Source organism: Diceros bicornis, chromosome 2 (genome assembly GCF_020826845.1).
Source record: "Diceros bicornis minor isolate mBicDic1 chromosome 2, mDicBic1.mat.cur, whole genome shotgun sequence".
Classification (NCBI taxonomy): domain Eukaryota; kingdom Metazoa; phylum Chordata; class Mammalia; order Perissodactyla; family Rhinocerotidae; genus Diceros; species Diceros bicornis.
In genome coordinates this window covers 30,261,412-30,285,483 of record NC_080741.1, presented here as the reverse complement: position 1 = coordinate 30,285,483, position 24,072 = coordinate 30,261,412, and the positions used below count along the sequence as shown (strand labels likewise).

The 24,072-nt window shown below is 38.7% G+C and overlaps 1 protein-coding gene across 7 annotated transcripts in view; it reads right to left on the bottom strand.

The window, feature by feature from the left end:
• Window positions 1–24,072, bottom strand: part of RARB (retinoic acid receptor beta) — an 824,831-nt gene that overhangs the window by 365,002 nt on the left and 435,757 nt on the right. For all 7 annotated transcript variants that reach the window (XM_058553917.1, XM_058553915.1, XM_058553911.1 and 4 more), the window contains one exon: window positions 3,375–3,830. In XM_058553917.1, the coding sequence (XP_058409900.1) occupies window positions 3,375–3,552 (178 nt within the window). In that variant the 5' untranslated portion in view covers window positions 3,553–3,830. The remainder of the gene's footprint in view (window positions 1–3,374; window positions 3,831–24,072) is intronic.

Below are 24,072 nucleotides of genomic sequence, written 5' to 3'. Positions count from 1 at the left end.
AAATTGCTCTCACTTACTTTTGAGGTAGAAGGTTCTTGAGCCTTTATAATTACATGGTGCTGAAAGAACCTTGTTACAGGGGCAGGAGAAGTTATTCTTTCTGGCTAAGCTGCAGAATCTAGACACATACAGATTAAGAAAGAAACAGCAAATCCCATAGTTCAATGACACGACCCTTGTTATGGAGGTATTCCCCAACATGTTTGTTTCCTTTGCCTTCCAGATTAGCCAGCTTTTTCATCCAAGCATGTGTTTTGCTAGTTATTGAGACTTTATAGAATTCAGCTACCTCTCTAACTAATCTCAGTACATGAATAAAACTTTAAATTTATTTTCAGCCAAGAGAAAGTCTGTGTGTAAGTTTTAAGACCTTATCCTTGCTCTCTGGTCTTTCTAAACCACAGGCTGTAACAAAGACAACTTCCTAATTCAAGGGCCAACTAACAGACTGCATATTAACATTGGCTTCTTTTAATGATTTTCATCTGAGTGGCTTTCATGTGCTTTGTCTGCAGCAAGAAATAATAAAACAAGATATTAGCCAATGGTATGAAGTAAGCTAACTTTGAAGTTTCCCACCTGAACTTTCTGTACCTCGTCCTTCTTCTGCCCCCTTCTCCAGCCACCTTCCAAGGTACAGGTACCAGCACCCTCTCCCCAAGGTCCTCAGAAAAAAAAATGTAATCAGTTATTTACTCGCTTTTTGGTGACATGCAAACCCTGTCCTTCTAAAGGTGGAATCATACGAAACTGCCAATATTTGACCAATTTTATCTAAAAAATGGCAATTGCATTATGGTTCCATTTAGTAGTGATGGTATCTTGTGCTTTATTAGTAATTGTGAAATGAAATGCATAGCCTTGTATTTAGAGGTAAAGGAGACAGACATGATAGAGCCCAGCTCATTCAGAGTATAGGCTGAGCCACCGAGACTCAGATTAGGGGAAGGAATTAGATGAGCTAATGTCACCAGTGAGAGACAGAGCCTGATTAGATTTCAGATTATTTGACTCCTATCCCAAAGCTCTTATCTCCATAGCAGGGATTGGCAAATTTTTCCTGTAAAGAGCAAGATAGTAAATACGTTTGGATTTGTGGGCTATATGGTCTCTAGCATTGTAGCATGAAAGCAGCCATAGACAATATGTAAACAAATGAATGTGGCTATGTTCCAATAAAACTTTATTTACAAAAACAGTCGGTGGGCTGCAGGCTGTAGTTTGCCAAGCTCTGTTCTATAGAAATTTTAGAACTAAAAATATCTGCAAACAGATGGGTGAGGGATTTGTATATTGAGAGTCTGTTCAAGTGTTCAGGGATGCTAATCCAGCATAAAGCTCTCACCCACCCTTTCATTTACGGTGCTCTGTATTTTCCGTAAAATCAGTAGCCAAAGAAGCCCAAAGTTGCTGGGATTTGCTAGTGGGCACCTAGGGGCTGCAGCTGCCTAAGAGTTTGCCTTCTGCAAGATTAGATTACCCAGGATGGGAATAATACTTATGTCTTAACTCATTTGCTACATCTACAAAATATACTTCTGATCTGAGGAAGGAAAAGTGTCAGAAAGTGCTGTCCATTAGGGTGCCTGAGCTATGGAATTAGATACAGAAGCTCTTGGGTGACATTTTAATAGCTTTAACAATCATTTAGTCAGACACCTTCATGTGTTAACTAAAGTAACTTCATTATATCATATGCATGTTGAGTGAACAGGGTTTGAATTGGTACCCAGGTCGGCAGCATATTTTGAATATAGGTACTCTTTCCACCTCTCCAGATAGCCAAGAAGCTACTTCAGCTGCATCTACTTTCAATTCGAACTTGAGAAGCATGGGAGAACGCTATTAAGCAATTTAAAAGACTTTATTGGTCACATACTCTGGCCAGAAATCCAAAACACGGAAGGGAAGAATTATAATCAGGTCATTTCAAGAAGAAAAATAAGTTAGTATATATCAGGCATGAAAATACTGTGATTATAACTGACATCCCCTCAGTGAGAGTTTGTTCGTCTATCTGTTCATCCATCTAGCCAAACACCCAGACATCCAAATATCCTACTGTTTTTTTTTAAATTTTTTGTTTATTGCAGTAACATTGGTTTATAACATTGTATAAATTTCAGGTGTACATCATTATACTTCTATTTCTGCATAGATTACATCATGTTCACCACTCAAATACTAATTACAACCCATCACCACACACATGTGCCGAATTATCCCTTTCGCCCTCCTCCCTCCCCCCTTCCCCTCTGGTAACCACCAAACCAATCTCTGTCTCTATGTGTTTGTTTATTGTTGTTATTATCTGCTGCTGTTTTTGAAGGCACTGTACCATTGGCTGCAGGGTCCCGGGTAGGTGGAGCAAGCTCCCTGCTCCCAGTGAGCTAAAGATCCAGCGGGAGGAAGAAGTTAAGGCACAAAGACCACAATACAGAAAAATTAAGGCAGTACTTCAAAAGAAAAACCTCCAGGTGCCAAGCCAATATTTGGAGGCACTCCTTACAGAGCAGCAAAATGTGAAGCAATCACCAGGAAGAGCTCCTTTTTAAGCTATGAACCTGAAAGAACTTGGAGAAGGTTCTGTGTATGCCTGACACAGCACAGTTGAATCAACATGTCTGTTCACCTCCAGAGGCCAAACCAGGCAACCTGTTTTCAAAAGGTGGAAGTGTTCACTGGCTACCATAGTTTGACCTTAGACAGAACGTTAGGAAGAAAAATCATATAATATGGGTGCTTTCTATGAGTAAGTCCTATCGGTCTTGAAGAATTCTAACTCGGACTACTTTTATCTTAGAGTACTTTATACCCAACATTTTAGAGAAGATTAGAGGTAAGAAACAGCTTAGTACAGAGTTAACAGTTGTCAAGGACATTTAAAATCCTTATGTGATATGAATTGGTAGCAAAGGTCCCTGGAAAGCTGAGAACTATTACAGATTTTATCTGTACCGAGGAAATGAGTAAGAGATCCAAAGACAGTCACACAACCAAAATCAATGTTAAATTCAGAATTATCATTAGTGATTTTGATGGTAACATCTCTTAATTCACTGTTAACATCATTTATTAAGTGGCCCATTTCTTCAGGTATATTGGTCACATCTACTGATTACTTTTTGTGTTTATATTTTATGAAACAGAGCAAAAATATCAACGTGATTTTGAATGGAACAAATTCTAAAATTCATCATTTACCTGGTTTCAAATTATATTTCTGCTGATAGAACTAAAGGTGCAATTCTAGACCAAGAGAAACCAACACCCAACAAAATGAGAACTCACCATGGATATGAATCATCCTGTTTTCTCAGGTCCATTGAGCCAATCAATCAAGAGAAAAGAGAGTGAATTCCAGTGGTACTTACTTGCAGGCGACGGGGTGCTGCATCCACTTGGAGGAGGGTGGCCATGAAGGCCATGGAGGGGAGGCAGGGAAAGGCCTCCAATGACCGGTGGAAAGAGCAATGGGTAAGGTGCAGCTGGATAGTGAGTCATGTGTCCATTCACTGCCGGGACAGGACATGCGTGGCTACTCGTGGTCATGTTTCAGGCCTCACTGAATGGAATGTGTTCTGGGGAGGGAACACATCACTCCAGGTCTTGAATCAAAGTTGGGGAGGTAAATTCAGAGCAAGAGTTGAGTCTGAGCTGTGTTCTGGGCCAAAGGCAAGACGGTTCACCAGATGACCTTGCTTGTTCCCGGCGTGGTTCCTCTACCTCTCATTTTCCTATACTGATTACAGGAATGATGCCTTTTTTGTTCAGCTTCTCAGTTTAAGGCTGGGAAATACTATCACTTTAAAAGTCCAGGGTTGCTAATCCTGTAGGAAAAAAATATATGCATATATCTCACATTCAAAAATATTTTCTTCTCTATCAAGTTATTATGTGAAAAATCTCTATTATTAATCTAGGACTCCTAATTCCCAGGTGTTATCTTACATTTACTACCTTAATTTTCTTAAATTCTCACATTCTAATATAGAATAAAACTGACACAATTTCAAAATAACCCTATCTGATTTTAAATAGCACCCCTCCCCAACCCAGTCATTCCCTAAATTCCTCACCCTGCTTAAGTTTTCTTCATGGCCCTTAAACAACTCGATCCATTACATGTGGGAGTGTTTTTGTCTTTCTCCCCCATTAGAATATACTCGCCAGGAAGGGAGAGTTTCTCTGTTTTGTTAAGTTACAATTTAAACTCCTATAGGAGTACCTAATAGGCAACAGACGCTCAATAAATATTTGTCGAATGAATGAATGAAAATTTTTTTCTTGCTTCTTTTATAGAAATTGATTGTTTAATGTTATCCTTACCTATGTGCTTCCAAGATTTTACATATTTTATGTGAACAACTTTGGATTTTAATGTAGCCATTTAGAATGACATACCCAACAAGATAAATATAATTGTGGGAGAAAACTATAAGCTAACGAAAGGTAAGAGATTCAGCCATTGAAGATGAGTGAAACATTTTATATCAATTTCTTATTGTCAAACAGTATACTTTCTTGTAAGAACCCCATCCATCCATCCATTGATCCATATAACTATCATCTATTTGTCTATCTGTTCAATCATCCATCTGTCAATCAAATCCTAACTTATTATTATGTGCCAGGTGTCGATGTAGGCTCTAGAGATATACAGCGTGGAACGATGCTAATGTGGTTCCTACTCTCATGGAGTTTCCAGTTTAACAGCTCTCAACCAAGGCCATATTGTTAAGGAGGGTTAAATTGCCCTGTTCCCCAAAAAGACGTGCCAGGGATGCAAAGCACCTAGAATTCTGTGAGACTGGGAATGGAAGAAGCCTAAAATAGATTCTAGGGTGGGCCGACTATGGACTTCATAGTTTCACTTTGGCCCTGATGACCAATATTCAGTAAAAGTCCCAAACTCTGGAGCCCATTGAATGGCAAGCCCTGAATGTGAACACATCTGGCACAAAATGAGAACAATCTCTCTAGGCTAACATACAATAGTTGTTAAGAGCATGATTCTAGAGCCAGACCGCCTAGGTTCAAATCATGGCTTTGCCCCTTGGACAATTATCTTACCTCTCAATACATCAGTTTTTATTGTAAAATGGGAATAATAATAGAATGTACTTCAGAGGGCTGTTGTGAGGATTAAATGAGGTAATACTGAAGGAAGAACAGTGCCTGGTGCAGAATAAACACCAGGTAAGTTTGTTATCAACGTATGTGTTGTCTCATCAAATGATGTCCTTCTAATAACAGGCTAGCTGCAATAGACAAGAGGCTTTGGGGTCAGGACAGGGAGGAGACCACATCACAGTAGTCCTAGGAAAAGCACAGTAGGACTAAAATTTTTATCATGGAAGTAAAGAAGAAAAGGTGGGATCTGGTAAAGTTGAGAACAAAGACTCATTAAGGCACACTGATTTCTCAGTTTGTGAATTAGCCAGTTTGGTTATTACAAACCCTAAAATGTTCTAATCAATAACAACATCTATTTATGTGTTTACCATGTGTCAGGCACTTCACTTATGAGCTCTAAGCTCTAGCTCTTAGAACAGTCCTATAAGGTGGTTATTATCCTTATTTTCCAGATGAGCAAACTAAGTCTCAGTGATTTTAAATGACTTGCCCCCAATGTCACAGAGTCAGCCAGAATTTGCACGTAGGTCTGGCTGGTTCTACCACGTCTGATCTTTCCCCTCTACCATGCTATGCTTGTGTATACTGAGTGCCTGTGTCATCCTAGCTGTACCCTCCAGAGGAAAACGTCCACGAGCAGTTGTGATGTGAGTGGCTGTCCTCACTTGCATGACATTTTCCCCGGGGCCTTGAATCCCCGGCCTATTAATATTGAAAATGAACAACATCAACAGTGATACCATATGGTCCCAGGCTCTCGAGAGCTCTGCAGAACCTTACAAAGGAGTCTACATTCTGGGTTGGCTTATGTAACACATTTAACCCCAAAAGTGATGTCCCACCCACAATATCAATGTCCTTTTCAAACTTTCAAACTGCAACTTGTTTCGCTGATGAAAAGAAAGTAAATGGACTATTAGAGGTGAATGTTTTCAGTGCTGTCTCTTCTAAAAATCACACACCATCTAATATATTTAACACTTTTATTTTGTAGTTTGTAGCAAATTAATTAGAAAATAAACAATACCATTTAGTATTTGCTGCACTCCACTCAATTTGATTTTTAAGTCACACACACAAAGCCCAGCATTGTTATAAATGATCTTTTCTACCTCCATTAGACAAACTACCTCATTAACTGGTGGTGCTGACAGTTCAGCAAACCCACCCCCGCAGGGCACCATTCTTAGATTTTTAAAGCTGTTTGTTTGTTTTTACCAGCCAGGGACTATTTCTACTCTCCATAATCCTTCATTTCTCTTTGCTTTCAAACACTGCAGATTTTTAGCATCTTGCCTGCCTGGTTGAAAGGTCTGGTATCATGGCTGGGATCTTTAAAAAAAAAAAAAACTACTTATACTGATAATAGGCAAAAGAAAAAAAAAATCAATGCGTCGAGAAAATTCTGTTACGTTGGTGGAAAATTGTCTGAACAGTCACTGGGTCTATGTTCACATATGTGACTGATTAAGGCTGTTCCCCTGAAGCAGAAAATTTCCTTTGTTTCAGGCTTTTAGAAAAAAAGATGGTCACTGGCATTAGCACTGCTTTTTTTCTTCATGCCTGATTTGAGTTTGGGCTCATTCGGGCTCTCTCCCTCACCACCTGAGGCAAAGCAAATAGGAGCTGGGGTGGAAGAGAGGAAGGAAGTGGGGCCTGGGTCAGGAGGTCTTGGATCCACAACCCATGAGATTCCCTGGGTATCAGTTTCGTCATCTGCGAAAGGGGCCAAGGGAAGAGGAGCAGGTTTTAAATCAAATTTCTTAAACTGTGCTGTGCAGAAAATACGTGTTTTACAAGAAGATATTAAATGAAAAAAATGCTGAAAATAATATTTTAGAGGAGAAAATTAAAAAGAAAGGATTTTTAAATAACTCTTTGCATAGTTGATGTTATGCAATAATCTGCCTTTGATATATAGTGGAATGACAGGAGGGAGCATGATAGGTCTACCCATCAACCACTTGGATGATGTGTGCCCAGGCAGTGACAGACGTCTCTGGAATTGTTAACATCTATGCCTGTATCTGTAAGATCTTATTATTAATAAAACAGTATATTTTCTCCAGTTTAATTCGTTAATGTTTTTGTTCCATTAAAAAGTCTTTCAAAAATTACATTTTAATCATTTCTTGCCGCATTTAATTCACCAGAGGTTGTTTTTGTATTTATTTTCACCTAAATTTGCATGCAAGCTTATACTTCTAAACATTTAAAATTTATTTTATAAACATGATACTTACATACGATTTTTTAAAAAGTCAGGTAGTTCCTTTAGACCAGTGGTTCTCAAAGCAGAGTCCCTGAACCAGTAGCAGCAGCATCGCCTGGAAACTTGATAGAAATGCAGAGGCTCCAGGCCCCACCTGAGATCTCCGGAATCAGAAAGTCTGGGGTGGGCCTAGCAATCTGTGTTCTAAGGAGCCTTCCAGATGATTCTGATGCAACTAAAATTTGAGAACCACTGCTCTAGACGTGAGGTTGGCATATTTCTTCTGTAAAAAAAGTAAATACTTTAGATTGCAGGCCATACAGTCTCTGTCACAACCACTCAACTCTGTTTTTGTACCAACTTCTTGTGGCACGAAAGCAGCCACAGACAATCCATGAATGAGTGGGCTTGGTTGTGTTCCAATAAAACATTATTTACAAAAACAAGCAGCCTGCCAAATTTGGCCCATGGGCCATGGCTTGCTGATCCCTGCTTTAGATTAATTAAAAAAACCCAGCAGTCCACTTTCCCCATTCTTAAGTTCCCCTCCCTACAAGCAACTACTTGAAACTATTTTAGCTGGGCTTTTTTCTGTTACTTATGTTTCTAGATAATGTACTTAAACTATTTTTTTCATAATTTTGTGAAATTTTCTTTACTATCTATCGGTTTCTACTATAAATGATTTATCTCTCTTAGGCTATTGCCCATACATATAAAACTCTCCCTGCCCCTCATACTTCCACCATAATTTCATCATAATTTTTAAAATGAAAATCATTTATATTATATTTACATAATTATGACTAGACAAATATTGTTATGGCTGAGCCACATGATGTACTGTATTTACAGTTCTTTTCTTATAAAATTTTACCGTTTTCCTGGAGTTAGTAATTGCTTTGTTTATATAATTTGATTACTTTTCTTTGTATCTATGAATAATTCTTTCCCAATTCTCTGACAATTTTGCCAGACATGTCATATTATATATGAGTTCCATAATTGGAGACATTTGTCACGCTCCAGGGCTGATTGGCTCTTTCCTAGTCTCATGCATAGATGTCAAACCAGAACTTTCTATTATCACTTTTCTCTTTTTTCAGAACCCCTGTTTTCTGGATCTCAAGTCTTCCTCCTTCTTGGTTTACTCTGCCTAGGTGGCTTTTTTCCTAAGATCTTTCTGAGAAATGGTGCGTGGGAGGTAAATTTTTTGAGACTTTGCCTGTATAAAAACATTTTTATGCTACACTTAACACTTGTTTGATAGTTTGGTTAGGTATAAAATTGTGGATTAAAAATAACTTTAAATTAGAATTTTAAGTGTATTGTATTACTTTTTCAAGCTTTCTACATTGCTTTGGAAATTTCTAATGCTATTCTGATTTCAGATCCTTTATGTGTGGCATTCTTCCTCTTCTGGAAGCCTTTATAACCTTTTCTTTATCCCCCATGGATCTTTTTTCCTACATTGTGCTAGAAACCTGGTAGAGGTCTTCGATCTGATGACTCATGTCCTTCTGTTAGGGAAAATTTTATTTTATACTTCCTTTGATAATATCTTAACATATTTTGTTCTTTCCTTTTGGAAATATTATTTAGATAGTGGACCTTCTGAATTGGTTCCCTAATTTTATTTTCTCTCATATTCTACTTCTTCATCCATTTGTTCTACTTTCTGCCAGATATCCTCACTTTTAACTTCCAATTACACTCTATTGAATTTTATATTCATGCGACTATATTTTTAACATCCAAGAGTTTTTCTTGTTTTTTCTTCTTTATTTGTACATTTTGCCTTTTGTCACGAATGCCTTATCTTTTCTGAATGCCTTTTGGGATATTAAAAATAGTTCTTTTTAATATCTTATTCTGCACTTTACATTGACTATTTCTTTTCACTTTTTTTCTGTCGTTTTATTTCCTTTAATATTACATGCATTTCCCAATTATATTGTCTGCTCAATTCTAGCCCCATCTGTCTATATCTAAAAGGGAAAACGTAGTCAAGCTCTGGATTCGTGAGAAAACCTTGTCAAATGGGTGAGTTTCATGAAAAAGCAATCTCACTGGGGTATTTCTTTGTGGGATTCCCCAAATGTTCTATTTATTGGCTTTTTATTTGGGCCTTGAAAAGTAGTAGCATATGCCACCCCAAAATATGACTGTAGGACTTTAGGATATGCCACCCCAAAATATGCTGCTTTGGTATATTGACTATTTTGAGCTATAGGCACTCGGAAACCAGTAAAAGCAGGAAGAGGCTTTCTCTGAACTCTCCTTATCTGCGTAAAGACAGTCTTCCAAAAGGAACACAGTTGTCATAAATCCCCTCCTTGGGAGTTTCATCAACTAGCCAAGACTGACTCTAGATAGGAGACTAGAAGTCAACACCACACCCAGATAAACTTTGTCACAAACTTATCATATCTCCCCCCTCTATTCTTCTAAGGGCCCACACATCTTTCTTAAAACTCATTTACTCTCTCCTAAGAGGCTGCAATCCCCCTCCCCTTTCCCTATTAAGATGGTATTTAATCCTGAATTCTAAGCCATTTCATGGAGTTACTCATTTTTGTCTGGGTATTTCCCATGTATACATGAGGTATACATGTTAATAAACTTTTGTTGTTTTTCTCTTGTTCATCTGTCTTTTATTACAGGGGTTCTCAGCCAAGAACTCAGAATTGTAGAGGGAAAATTATTTTTCCTCCCCTCCTTGGTAACTTGATTGAGAAATCCTCTAAGATTCTGCCCAGGATAGGGAGGAAAGAACAAGCCTTACCAAAAAGACTTCCGGTAGCTGAATGGAGAAATGAGGCCGGGTCTGCTGCTGGGCTTACTATCAAATGGGTAATCACCAGGACGTAGCAGGTGGAGCAGCAGGCTTAACTGCTCCTTGTTCATAACATCAACCAATCTTCCTATTGCAATCATCACTTCCACCTTTCAGGATAACTGGTACCTCTACTCTTGCGGACTGTCCAAAATCCTACAGCCATCTATCTCCTTGCTTCTCCTTTGCATCTCCTTCTTTAGTATTTAGCAATCTGCTTTCTGTATTTTTCTAATTTATTCATTACTGCCCTTCTACTTTCCATCTTCAAAAAAAGTTGTTGCCATTTCTTGTCTGCAATTAGCATCACTCATGTTCTTGTTAACTTTAATGATTCATACTTTTTTACATCCCTTTGCTGTCACTTTAGTAGAGATTAGGGAGGGGATAGGGAAAAATGCATGTTGTTAATCCATTATATTTCACTAGAAATTCATTAAATGAAAAAAAGATGGATCAGAAGAATTAACATAGTTAAAATGTCCATATTCCCTAAAGCAATCTATAGATTCAACGCAATCTGTATCAAACTCGCAGTGACATTTTTCACGGAAATAGAACAAAGAATCCTAAAATTTATATGGAACAACAAGCACTCCAAATAGCCAAAGCAATCCTGAGAAAAAAGAACAAAGCTGAAGGTATCAGACTCTCTGATTCCAAAATATACTACAAAGCTATAGTAATCAAAACAGTATGGTACTGGCAGAAAAACAGACACATCGATCAATGGAACAGAATTGAGAGCCCCAAAATGAAACCATGTATCTATGGACAGCTAATTTTCAACAAGGGAGCCAAGAACATACAACGGAGAAAGGAAAGTCTCTTCAATAAATGGTATTGGAAAACTGGACAGCCATAGGAAAAAAAATGAAAGTAGATCATTATCTCACACCATACACAAAAATTAACTCAAAATGGATTAAAGACTTGAATGTAAGATCTGAAACCACAAAACTCCTAGAAGAAAACATAGGCAGTACGCTCTTTGGCATTGGTCTTAGAAGCGTATTTTTGAATACCATGTCTATTCAGGCAAGGGAAACAAAAGGAAAAATAAACAAATAGGACTACATGAGACTAAAAAGCTTCTGCAAGGTAAAGGAAACCATGAACAAAAGGAAAAGACAACCCATCAAGTGGCAGAAGATATTTGCAAATTATATATCTGGCAAGGGATTAGTTTCCAAAATATATATAGAAACAACAAAAAAAAATAAACAACCCAATTAAAAAATGGGCAAAGGATCTGAACAGACATTTTCTGAAAGAAGATATACAGATGGCCAACAGGCACATGAAAAGTTGCTCCACGTCACTAATTATCAGGGAAATGCAAATCAAAACTACCATGAGATATCACCTCACACCTGTCAGAATGGCTATTATCAAAAAGACAGGAAATAACAAGCGTTGGAGTGGATGGGAGTAAAAGGAATCCTCATACACTGCTGGTGGGAATGTAAATTGGTGCAGCCACTGTGGCAACAGTATGAAGGTTCCTCAAAAAATTAAAAATGGAATTACCATATGTTCCAGCTATCCCACTTTTGGGTATTTATTCAAAGAACATGAAAATACTCATGCGAAAAGATATTTTCACCCCCGTGTTTATTGCAGCATTATTCACAATAGCCAAGATTTGGAAACAACCTAAGTGCTCATCAATGGATGGATGGATAAAGAAGATGTGGTATATATACACAATGGAATACTACTCTGCCATAAAAAAAGATGGAGTCTTGCCATTTGTGACAATATGGATGGACCTTGAGGGTACTATGCTAAGCAAAATAAGTCAGACAGAGAAAGTCAAATACCGTATGATTTCACTTACAAGTAGAAGATAAAAACAGCAACAATAACAAACAAACAGACACAGAGATTAGATTAGTGGTTACCAGAAGGGAGAGGGGAAGGGAGGAAGGAGGAGGGACAAAAGGGGCATAGGGCACATGTGTACAGTGATGGATGGTAATTAGTCTTTGGGTGGTGCACATGATGTAGTCTACACAGAAATCGAAATATAACGATGTACACCTGAAATTTATATAATGTTATAAACCAATGTTACCTCAATTAAAAGAAAAAAAGTAACCTGTGGTTAAATAAGTTTGAGAAACCTAAACTGGATTATTCTTTATCCTTTACAGCTCTAAATCCCTTCTATGAAGGGAGGAGTTAAAGAATAATCTATGATGAAAAGGTTCACTCAAGACCCCAGGTGAGATAAGGTTAATTCAGTCAATGTCTAAATTGCTATTCCTGTGTGGCAAGCGAAAGACAGTAATGGCTCCAATTTGAAACCGAACCAAAAAAGTGAGATTTGACCTGCCATCATGGACACACCGTGAGCCTGTGTGAAACGTCTTCTGCTAATAAATAAATAAAATAAAGATAGGATTTGACCTGCCTTAGCCATGCACCTCCAGGCATATTATTAGAAATGCCATTTAATGCATTGATGACTCAGTATGCGCTTTCTTTAAGACAGAAGGCTGGAGAGAGGACTTTTGTTAGAGTCTGCCTTGAGACACAGGAGCCAAACACTTTAACATGGTGAGAAGTGTTAATTTTACACTGCAGTGCCTTCAAGTATAATCCAAGCAACAAAACAGATAAGACTTTTTGAGAAAACACTGTATTCATTTCCTTCTACTGCAATTTAATGGCACCATGGCTGATGTGGCTAACATAAAAAATAGGAAGAAGTGAACAAAAGCTAGATTTTTTAAATGTCTTGTGATGAAGCACAGAAACTCTTCTGTATTTCTTCAGCTGATTTAGAATTTGCTGTGGAGAAATCTTTGGTTCAACAGATAATACATGCATATTTCTTTTTCCAGTATATTTTAGCTCAAACCTCCCTATTTATTTAAGGCATTGGTTCCAGGTAATGCCGCTTAAAATTTCTCAAATGCATTCAGCCAAATACCTGTTTTCAGCAAAAATGCCAAACTCAGCACAAATCCTGTCAGTTGCTTTCACTGCTGTTCTTGATAGAAAAGAAACATGGCTGTAAAGAAGTCAGTTTTGCATGCCTGGTAGTTTCGCAGCCTTTCTTATATCCACCATCTTCATCATAAATGTCACTGATAAAATTATGTTCAACTTAAACCAATGGGAAACCACAATGAGTAACTTGAATTTGGCCAAGAAGAGATATTTTTTACCTCCTTTGAATTTAATTTGAGAATGAAAGAGATAGAAGACAGTCATTTAGAGGAAATAATGCAAAGGAGTCCCTTAGACCACAAGTGAGCAGAGAGGGAAACCTGAATCACTCCTCTGCATCGGGAGGAGGTCATTTGACACATTAAAGACCTATTTTTAAAAGCATATTCAAAATGTTCCTATATTCCTTGTTAGGCCATTTTTATAAGATTCCATCTGTTAAAGAAATACAACATGAAAATATGACTTTCAGAAAATAACAGGCAGAAATACACATACATTAGACTGTATAAAACTCTAAGGTTTTAATTTCAGACATTATGGGAATAGTAATGTGAGATTTTAGAGAGTCAACACTCCACCCGAATTTGCTATATATGCTGCTAGCATTGCACACACCTCCTGAAGAGTCAGCTTTCACCTAAGGTCTTTTCACATAGATTCCAAAACATAATTAATAGAGTATGTATTCCATCAAATGTCTGCTGGGACCACTGCTTGTTTTTGAGGAAAGCAGCAGTGGGCATCTCCTTGTACAATAGTTTCCATGCTTTCTATCAGGGAATCCTGCCAAGCCAAGCAGAATGACTGGACTACAGTTTAGTTTTCAAGGGAAAATCAGTCATCTATGGGCTGGTTAGTGGCCTATGAGGTAGGCTAGAAGAAGCAGTCTTCCCAATGAGAATCTCTGTAATCGATGGTGACCTGCCTATCCTATCCAAGTCTTACTATTGTTTGGTTTTGAGTGCTCTTCACACAAAGAAAGACATAGAGAGAAAACTGGCATACAAATGGGAAGAAATACAGCAAAGTAAGTTGGTAGAAGTCATGAGGCTACCAGGAGTGAGCAAGAGACATGAGACAGAGAGAAGCATAGAACCAAGGTATTGGTAAAAATAGATAAAACGAGTCACAATAGCTACAATTATGCTTACAAAGTTGGCTTTAGCAACAAGACCATCATTTCAAATTTTGTGAGGCCTGAAACTTCAAATGTTCAACTGTTCTGTATTTTTCCTCATGTATCTTATCTTTACAACAAACTCTACAATTATATCTCTAGGCTTTAGATCCCAGAAGAACCTTACTAGCCCAGTACTTAACTCTGCCCTTTTTGGAAGGATAACGTGGCCCATCTTCAGTTGACTATGATAATAGATCACTGATGAAATGTCAATCTGCATGTTGAGATTAAGACTGGCATAATCTTATCAAGTAGGATTTGTAAGTGTCCATTCATGAGTGGCACAGTCTTTGAAAAGAGCTAAAGAGACACAGTTGAGGTGCCTGGACTCTTGTAGTTTACAAGTAATATAGGGATTCTAAAAACAGGCATAGTGTATCTCGCTACAGTCAAACTCCATGTATGCATATCCATTGTTACTTGAAAATAAATTCACGGCACATTTCTTTCTTCATTTTGTAAAAGCAAACTTCCTACGATAGAAGTCATAATGGGGTCCCCAAAGCAGTGAATTTAAATAATAAGTATTTACTATTTATTAATATTTAAATATTACAACATGCTTATAACTTTTGAGAGTATATCTACTTTAGAAAGTGAGGGCTAACTGTAAATGTATTTTTAACAAATTTACACGCTTGCCTTTACAAAATCAAGACAACAAAAGAGCAAAAATTTTCAAGCATGTTTAGGTTATTTGGGTTGGTCAAATAAATGAAACAGTCACATGGTGTTCACCTTAATAAGGAATGGGGACTGTCGGTGCTGCCACAGAACATCCGGGCACTGTACCCACAGGTTACTCATGTCCACTCTAGATCTACTAAGGTTCTGGCACTAATATTAGTCTCTCCACATATATGAAGCTGGTTAAGGGCATCTTAGGCACTTCTTGTGATTAGTAAGTGGGGTCTTGAATTACTCTTGCTGCCCTATATCCAGTGAACTATGAGTAGTATTTGGATACCCTCATTTGCAACAGTTTCTTAATTGGGGCAGGATTCCTGTCACTTGATCAGCTCCCCCCTTACTGCCCAGCACCTTGTGGCTGAGGTCAAGATGCTATACCCAGCTCTTGCCAGTTGCTTTCTCCCTAATGGAGAATTTGGAGTGATTCTTTCAAGGTGGAGGAAGGGGCCAAGAGCCAAGGAATACAGTCAGCCACTAGAAGTTGAAAATGGCAAGGAAACAAATTCTCTCCTCACAACTAGAAGGAGCTAACCCTGCTGACACCTTGACTTTAGCCATTGAAACTGATTTTGGACTTCTGACCACCAGAGCTATAAGAGAATAAATCTCTGTGGTTTTAAACCACTAAGTTTGTGGTCATTTGTTATAGCAGCAACAGGAAACTAATACACCAGCCCACTCTGAGCCTTAAAGGATCTAGTCAAGAACATGAACCACAAACACTGACTTATTACTTATCCTGGTACCAGGAGCCAGTTTTGTCAAAATAGAATTTTTTTCCCTCTGGGAGAAAAACCCAATGTGTGGTATTGGTCAGGGAGAGAAACTTGAAGAGTTTCTCTGGCCCCTAAAATTTCCTACAACACTGAAACAGAGATGAAGCACGGCAATATCAGTTCTATAGAAGATGTGGGCTCTCTAGAAGAGGTCGAGGGTCAGAGTAATGTCAAGAGAAGAGGCATGAGTGTGGTATCTTTGTTGGGAATGTACAACCATTCTTGAACAAGTGTTTAAAATGCTTATTTGACTATTTTGCCTTTCTGCTATGTCATGTGAAAATTGCACAAGGCCAGTAATTTATCTGCAGCCTCAGAGCTTCTCTGAAAATTGCCAGAGTCTAGACCTATGTGATAGAGCTGCTTACCCTGAAATGGATATGATGGAGGCACTTAAAGGAAAGAATGAGAGGATTCGCGCATGCACATGTGTTTGTAGAGAGACTCTAGAACAAAAATAGCAAACTTCAGTAATTTTTTGTTTGTTTTTGTTTTTATTAAGGATTTACTTCACTGTCTTCATTGTTCTACTGATGGTTTTCAAGAGACTTGGAAGCAGAGGAAAGAAAAGGTGGCAACCTCTTTCCCACAAATGAAGATATGTTTGAAGAATCTCTTCTTATTCTATTTGGGAGAAAAAAAGATAGTACTAGAAGAAAAATAAAACATTTAACCTCACTTGAACACTAAAGTTTGGTCCCCCACATTAGGGAACAGCTTATTTCCTTTTTAAGTCATCCCAATGCTTTCTTCTTCCTAAGGTTGCCAGTTTTGCTGTGTGACCCCAAATCCCATCACAGGACCCCCTCTCTGCCTCTCCGTCTTTGTCAGAAAGACCTCTAGAAGATGGTTGGCAGATCAAATATGATAAGTTTTGAAACTACTTTGCTTACCTCACCTGAATGAAAACATGTATGCAACATGGATAAAACGTAAAATCAATATAAGAGATCTACCAGAATGTACTTGTAAGTGGAACTTTTCCTTCAAGGCAGTCATAGTAAGTGGCTCAACAACTTATTTGGATTATGCTGATATTACTCAAGATACTGTTGGAACATCTTTTTGGGAGAGACCACCACTAAAGGTAATGTGGCAGAGACATTGCTTTTGAAGGGGTTCAGAACAAGCCATCCCAAAATGCACCACCTTGGCAGGTGGATTGTTTTGAGCTAAAGGCAATCAAGACCCAGCAGACTCAAGAAAAACTCTTACCTCTCCCTCAACTACCTGAAAGAATTTAGATAGGGGGCCTGGACCAGAAAGAGAGCTATTACCAGAGATTACTTTTATCTGAAAGAGTTATCTGTATGGCAGAGCAAGCATCTAATTACTAAACATCTGCTTTTCTTATCGCCCTGTGAATTATCCTTCTCCCCTTTGAAGCCCCAGGCCCCTATCCCATTCCTTAGCTCAGAATGACATATAAATCTTAACTGCCCAACTTGTCCTTAGGTCTCATTGACTTTGTGGGCCTCCCGTACATACTTAATTAAATTAGTTTTTCTTCTGTTAATCTGTGTTATGTTAATTTATTACTAGACCAGCCAAAAGAACCTAGAAAGTAGAGAAAAATTTTTATTCTCCTACACTCTGTTCTTGCCAAATCCCATTTGCTTTTCCTTCCAGCCACACAGCCAGACAGTATTTCTCAACTTCCCCTGCAATTAGGTGGGAGCACGAGACTGAGCTCTGGCTGGTGCAGTGTGAGTGAACATGATGTGTGCCACCGCTGGGCCTGGTTCCTCAAACCTCCTCTCTTTTCTCTCAATTGCTGGCTGGATGCATAGGGTCCAGTACAGAACTCTGACAGCCTACCAGATAGCAGAGCCACCACATGGCAGGAGCCTGGGTCCCTGAATGGCTGTGTGGAGCAGACCTATTGACCTGCACTGGATTGTGACAGTAGTGAGAAATAAATTGGTAAGGCACTAAAATTTGGAAGTGTATGTTATAGCTAGACTGACAAAGTCATTAATCATATAAAAATAATCACCTCATGAGTTTATATTTGCACTTCCATTTTTAATTCCCAAATCTTCCATGCCCCTATTGACTAGACTTGCTTCTGAAATTATATTTTTAAAACAAATCTATCCCAAGGATAAAAAGTGGTCACCTCAAGAAACTAATGCTTGTTACAAAGGCAATTAAAAAGAATTCCAAAGACACTTTGATTATTAGTACCACTACTGAAATAAGTCTATAGCTTCTCCAAGGATCATCTTTGAAACCAACAGCACTCATGTAAATATGTAACAGAGTTTATAAGGGATTGTAACATAGTAAGAATTCAAGCCATGAGATTAGTATAAAAGAATATTTTCAAATGATTACCATTTTAATAATCATAGTATTCTAATAATTGAAGCATGGTTTGGTTTTATGTATGCCATAAAGTAATGGTGTGAACACCTGATGAAACTATGGTAGCCCAGTCCCCCAGATAAAGATAGGAGAAGAGAGGTTTGTAAGAAAATATAGCAGTATTATCTTGACAGCTTGGCTGGTAATACGTGAGCTGTAATGTTTTTTAGTTGTTCATGTGTTTGGGCAGGAAATTATGTTTAAAGTATTTAACTTCGGTTATGCAAATATCATATGATGGGGTAAAATGCCATGTATCAACTGTTACATTCTTTTTTTTTTTTTTTTTTTGCTTGAGGAAGATTCGCCCTGAGCTAACATCTGTGCCAATCTCCCTCTATTTTGTACATAGGTTGCTGCCACAGCATGGCCACCGATAAGTGGTATAAGTCCGCACCTGGGAACTGAACCAGAGCTGCTGAAGTGGAGTGTGCCGAACTTAACCACTAGGCCACAGGGCTGGCCCCCTCAACTGTTACATTCTTTCAAAGTCAAGATATCCACATTTTGAACTTTCAAAAGTCTGCTGCATTAGTTCTGACGTGTTTGATTAAAACTGGTAGGTGCATTACTTTTTGAACTCACATCTCGCAAATAAACAAGTGAATCTTATTCTAGGAATCAAGTGATAACAAAGTAATGCTAGAGGCAAAGGGTGAAGTTGCAATTTTATTAAGTCTCAGTTTCCTGATTTATAAAATGGGGATAACAACCGTACATAACTCACAAGTTTGTGACAAGGATAAAATGAATGTATGTAAAGTACTCAGAACTATGCCTGGCACCCAGAAAGCAGTAGTTACTCTTTTTTTTCTTTTTCTTTTCTTTTCTTTTTTTTTTTTTTTGTGAGGAAGATTAGCCCTGAGCTAACATCTGTTGCCAATCCTCCTCTTTTTGCTGAGGAAGACTGGCCCTGGGCTAACATCCATGCCCATCTTCCTCCATTTTATATGGGATGCCGCCACAGCATGGCCTGACAAGCATTGCATCCGTGTGCTCCCAGGATCCGAACCCGGGGCTGCTGCAGTGGAATGCGCGCACTTAACCACTATGCCCCGGGGCCGGCCCCAGCACTAGTTATTCTTAATATTGCTGAGTCCATGAAAATGCCTGATAACTTTAAGCATATTTGATTAATTAAGTCAGAACAGAACACTTTTTCTCCGTATTTATTTTTTGGAAATAATCTATTGTCTCCTATATTACTTATCTGTCCATCTATTTATATCAGATATATACTTAAATACATACACATTCTTTTATAAAAATCAAATTTCTTGACTTAAAAAAGTCAGTGTAGGAAATTTCCTAAGGAAATGACAAATGTATGAAAATGGTCATTATTTCCTACCGACTGATTTTACAAGCATCTGCCACACTCTATAGCCAGACTGGCTCCACCATTTCTGCCGGCCAGCTAGCTAGGAGTTCAGCTGGGAGGCCTGCCACATTCTTAACTATTGTGTCACTCCAGCAATCTGTAAGAGACAGCACCTCTTTTACTCCTGTTCTCGTTAAGACTCATCCTGTTTCTCTATTGCTTAAACCGTATTTTCAGGAGGAAAAAAATTCAGCCTAAAAATTCCTCTGGGCCAAAACACAGCCTTGGGAATCTTATGCTAAGAGGGAGTCAAAAAATCTGTCTGAGGCACTTTTTGAATCTGTTGTAGGGATGAGAGCATTTCCATTTAGAGTCTGTGCATATTTTTTATAACTGTTTAATTCTCTCTTTGTGGGCAAGCACTTAAAAATCAAAATAAAAAATTAAGTGAAAACTCGAAATGTCTTTTTTTTGCAATTGGTTCCAGAATCTATGCGATTGGAGTCACTTAAAAGGGAGGGAAATTAATAGTGAGAAAGCTCGCACTGGTGGTGTGAATGAATGGCCACATTTCCATGACATTTTACTGCATCTACTCAAACAGATGGGATTCCAGGGCTAACCGGCCTCTGTCGAGATGAATGAGATTCCACAACTATTAGCACATTGGCATAGAAATGGCCGGATTCGGTTGCAGAGGCATTCTTACAGAAACAAAGAAGATCACAAAGCTATCCTGTCCCCCTGCCCATCAATGCAGACCCATTTGTTATCGAATCCCATTCATTCAAGCTAAAGCTACATTCAATATCAGATGACACTCTTCAGGCACCGCATGGAAATACTGAGGATTTGATCAGCTATTAACTACTATTGATGCTGATGTGGGCTGGTTTGGCTACAGAAGACCAAATAGCACTCTCACAGTGGTGATACAAGCCAAAAAAGCGCCAGGCAAAAATCAAACACGCAGAGAAAAAGCAGACTCACTGATAAGCAAATGGACTAAGGCCTCCTGTGTTGGCAAAGGTCACCCAAGACATTGAAATTTAATGAAGGGGGTTTTAAGTTAAAGAAAACAGGCAAGCACCAGGGAACCACCATGTAAAAAGGCTGGGGACCAATGCCCCCTCTCCTATAGAAAGAAGCCAGCATGGGGTATGCTTTGCAGATGGACTGGGGTAGCGCACAGGCTGCAGAGCACATCTGGCACACAGGTGTATGGCCTTGTATTCCTAAACCAGCCATCAACAATCATGTGCAAAGAGTCCTATTGCTATTTGGGGTGGAAAGCAAGAGGAATTGTAGCTGAGGGATCATAATTGCTTTTCAAAAAAAAAAAAAAGTGTATGGGTCCCTGCCAAAACATTCTTCCTCTAGCAGATTATATTTTTAATCCACCTACTTAATTAACTAGCTCCTCAGTGGATCAAATGATATTAGTGAGTTAGAGTAATATTGCCACTGGAGCGGCCATTTAATTCTGGCAACTCTAAAGCAAATTATTTCATAAATGGATAGTTTATTCAATTCAGTTCAGTTCCAATTCAATTCTGAGCCCCTTCTACGACCAAAGCACTGAGCTAGACCTGTGGGGGAACAGAGAAGAGAGGAACAATCCCTGCCCACAATCTAACAAGGGAATGGTGACCACTGCACAAATTATAGCAATATAATGCAAATAAAGTGTATGTGTGCTGGGGGTGCAGTGGGAGGAGAGAGAACCGTCCAAAGAAGGGAGGATTACTTTCATGTGTAGGAAAGCAGAAAAGACTTGATGGAGCAGAGAGCGTGGAAGATGAATACTGAAAGATACAAAAAGGAATTCAGCAGATAGAGATAAAGGATTACAGATATATTTGGAGAGTAGCAATAGTCCAGTTTAGATGGAATGTAAAACAGAGAGAGAGAGAGAGAACGGAGTAATATAAATCTAAACTAGGAGATGGCAGTGAGAATGGATAGGAGAGTAACGGATGCAAGAATAACATAATTTAACAAGTGATTGAATGAATTGGGAAAGTTCCATGAATGATTGCTATATCTTAGGTCCTATATGGAATGCTGGGAAACAAAAATAAAAGACACACTCATGCTACACACATTCCCTGAAGTAGCTCACAGTTTAGTCAGGGAAAAGACAACCCACTGGGGGTTGTTCCATACTCTGGTAGAGGTATGTGCCCAATATTATGAGAGCACAGAGTGTGGGCACCTAAAGCCAACCAAGGGCTTGTGGGGGAAAGGTGACAACTGATCTGGAAGAAGGGCCTTCTGCACAGAATAGAGAAAATGCAGAGTATCAGCCAGGGCATAGTGCCAGATGAGACTGGAAAGGAAGGATCTAGATGGAGAAGGCCCTGAATCCATTGTTATGGAGACTAGACTGTTCTAAAGATAACGGCCAGTGAGTCATTAGTGGGTTTGTAGTAGGAGAGCGACATTATCAGATTAGCATTTTACGAAGGCCACTGTGGCAGCTGTGTGGAGAATGAGATGGATTAGTGGCAAAGACTGGAGGCTGGACAACCAGACAAGAGATGATTGCAGCAGCCCCGCTGAGAGGGCCTGAGACTGGCCCACGGCCGTGATGAATCCAAAGGCTATGAATGGGGTAGCATGTATAGAATAAGGTGTGGATTGGACACAGGGCCTTAAAGGAGTGTAAAGACTCAAGGCTTACTCCAGAAGTCTGGTTGTAGAAACCAAGCAAATGATGGTGCCCTTCATCAAGATGGGGAGCAGAGAAGGAGCAACAGGTTTCAAGGAAGTATGAATGCAGTTTGGGACGAGTTAATTTGAAGCGCCTGTGGAGCATACTAGCTGAGATATTCATTAGCACAAATTGATGTTAAAACAAGCCAAAATCCTAGAGAAAAAGGAAAAAACAAGCTCTAATTGTATACCCCAACGTAGCTGGCTCCTTAAAAACCAGCGTGATCACAGAACAGAGTAATTTAGAATGAATATAATGAAAGTGAAAAGCATACAAAGATGAAGCCTCGAATGCAAAAGCCTTTCATGTAGTGTGGATTCTCTGCTTTCTTTTATGTATCTCTTTAGACACAATGGTCTTCAGAAGGCTCAGTAAATGCCAACAGGTTTGAGCTCTAATTTGCCTAGCTCTTTGATTTAATAAGCACTTAGTGAGTAGCCGCTGGGTACAATGTACAATACTGGGTAAAGTGAGGAATATCAAATGGACATGGCCTTGTCCCTAACAGCAAGACGTTACCCATCTGGTTGATAGGATATGGATGCAAATGACTGTAACACACAATGAAACCTACTTGGAGATGAGGAATGAAGAAAGTGCTTTGAGAGTTTAGAGCAAGGTGGGTACGAGACAAAGTCAAAGTGAACAGTGGGTGACAAGACTGAGCTGATCCTTAGTCAACATTTGGTATTTTTTCATTGTGGATTTTTTTTGCATTAATTTTGATTTCTTTTAAATTTTGCATTAAAACGTTAGCTTGATTGCTGAGTTTTTTGGTGCCCCCTTAAATTGTATACCTGAGGTGAGCACCCTACTTGCCTCATCCCAATCCTGACTCAAGAAAAGTTATCCATAGTTCAGATGAGGCAGACAAACAACCAGGGGTCATCGAAACATGACCTCCCCTTTCCAAATTACTCTACTATCTGAATTATTCTTCACCCCTCTTATGAACAGAGCTGCATCCTCAAAACAATTTAACCAACAGCTACGATTAGAGTTTTCTTTTTGGGCAAATCCTCTACAGTGAATTACCAGGAGAAAGATGATATTATTAGCTCAGATCTTACATTTTGCTTCTTCTAAGGGTAATTTCCAATTTAACGCAAGTATATATTTTGATTTTCATTAAGACTATTCCTTCCCTCCTTCCCCCAATAGGTCTATGCATTTCAGAACCCAACAAAAATATTTTGAGCAGACAAAGAAATTGGAGTTTGCTGACTCCTCCATTAGACCCTAAGAGCCCTGGGGATAGAAATTCTTTCCAGCAGGTGCTGTGCTATATCTTCAGTGCCTAGGCCTATATCCAGACCATAGTGGGTACTTAATATACACTTGCCTGAGTGTTGAAAAATAGAAGATAATTAACAACTACAGTAGCAACCATTTATCAAAACAAGTTAGAAGACATTCACATTGTTTAATTATAGCTATATATCCTTATCACTGTTTTGTATCAGCCCAATGCCCACAAAAATTCAAGGCATGACTTTCCAACCCTAACTGCATCAAACTATCAGCTTCTGATCAGTCCATTGGTAACACCTAAATACAACAAATGCACTTAAGTCAGGGTACTTTATACCAATATGCAATGAAGAAATTACCCTGCATATTCTTAGTAGGGAAAGAAATTTTGAGCCACATTTTGGCAGACAGTTTATTAGCGATATTTTGATGACTAATCTGATTTGGAAATTTCTTGTTAAGAGTCTGGGAATGATGTGACAAAGGAAAACATTTCTCTGCTTGTGCCTCTGTCTATATAATTGCTGTACACATTTCCTGGGGAAAGATAATTCAGACACCTCTCCTCTACTGGATACACATACACACGCACCTTGTGTCTACTACTTGGATGGTTTGGATTATAA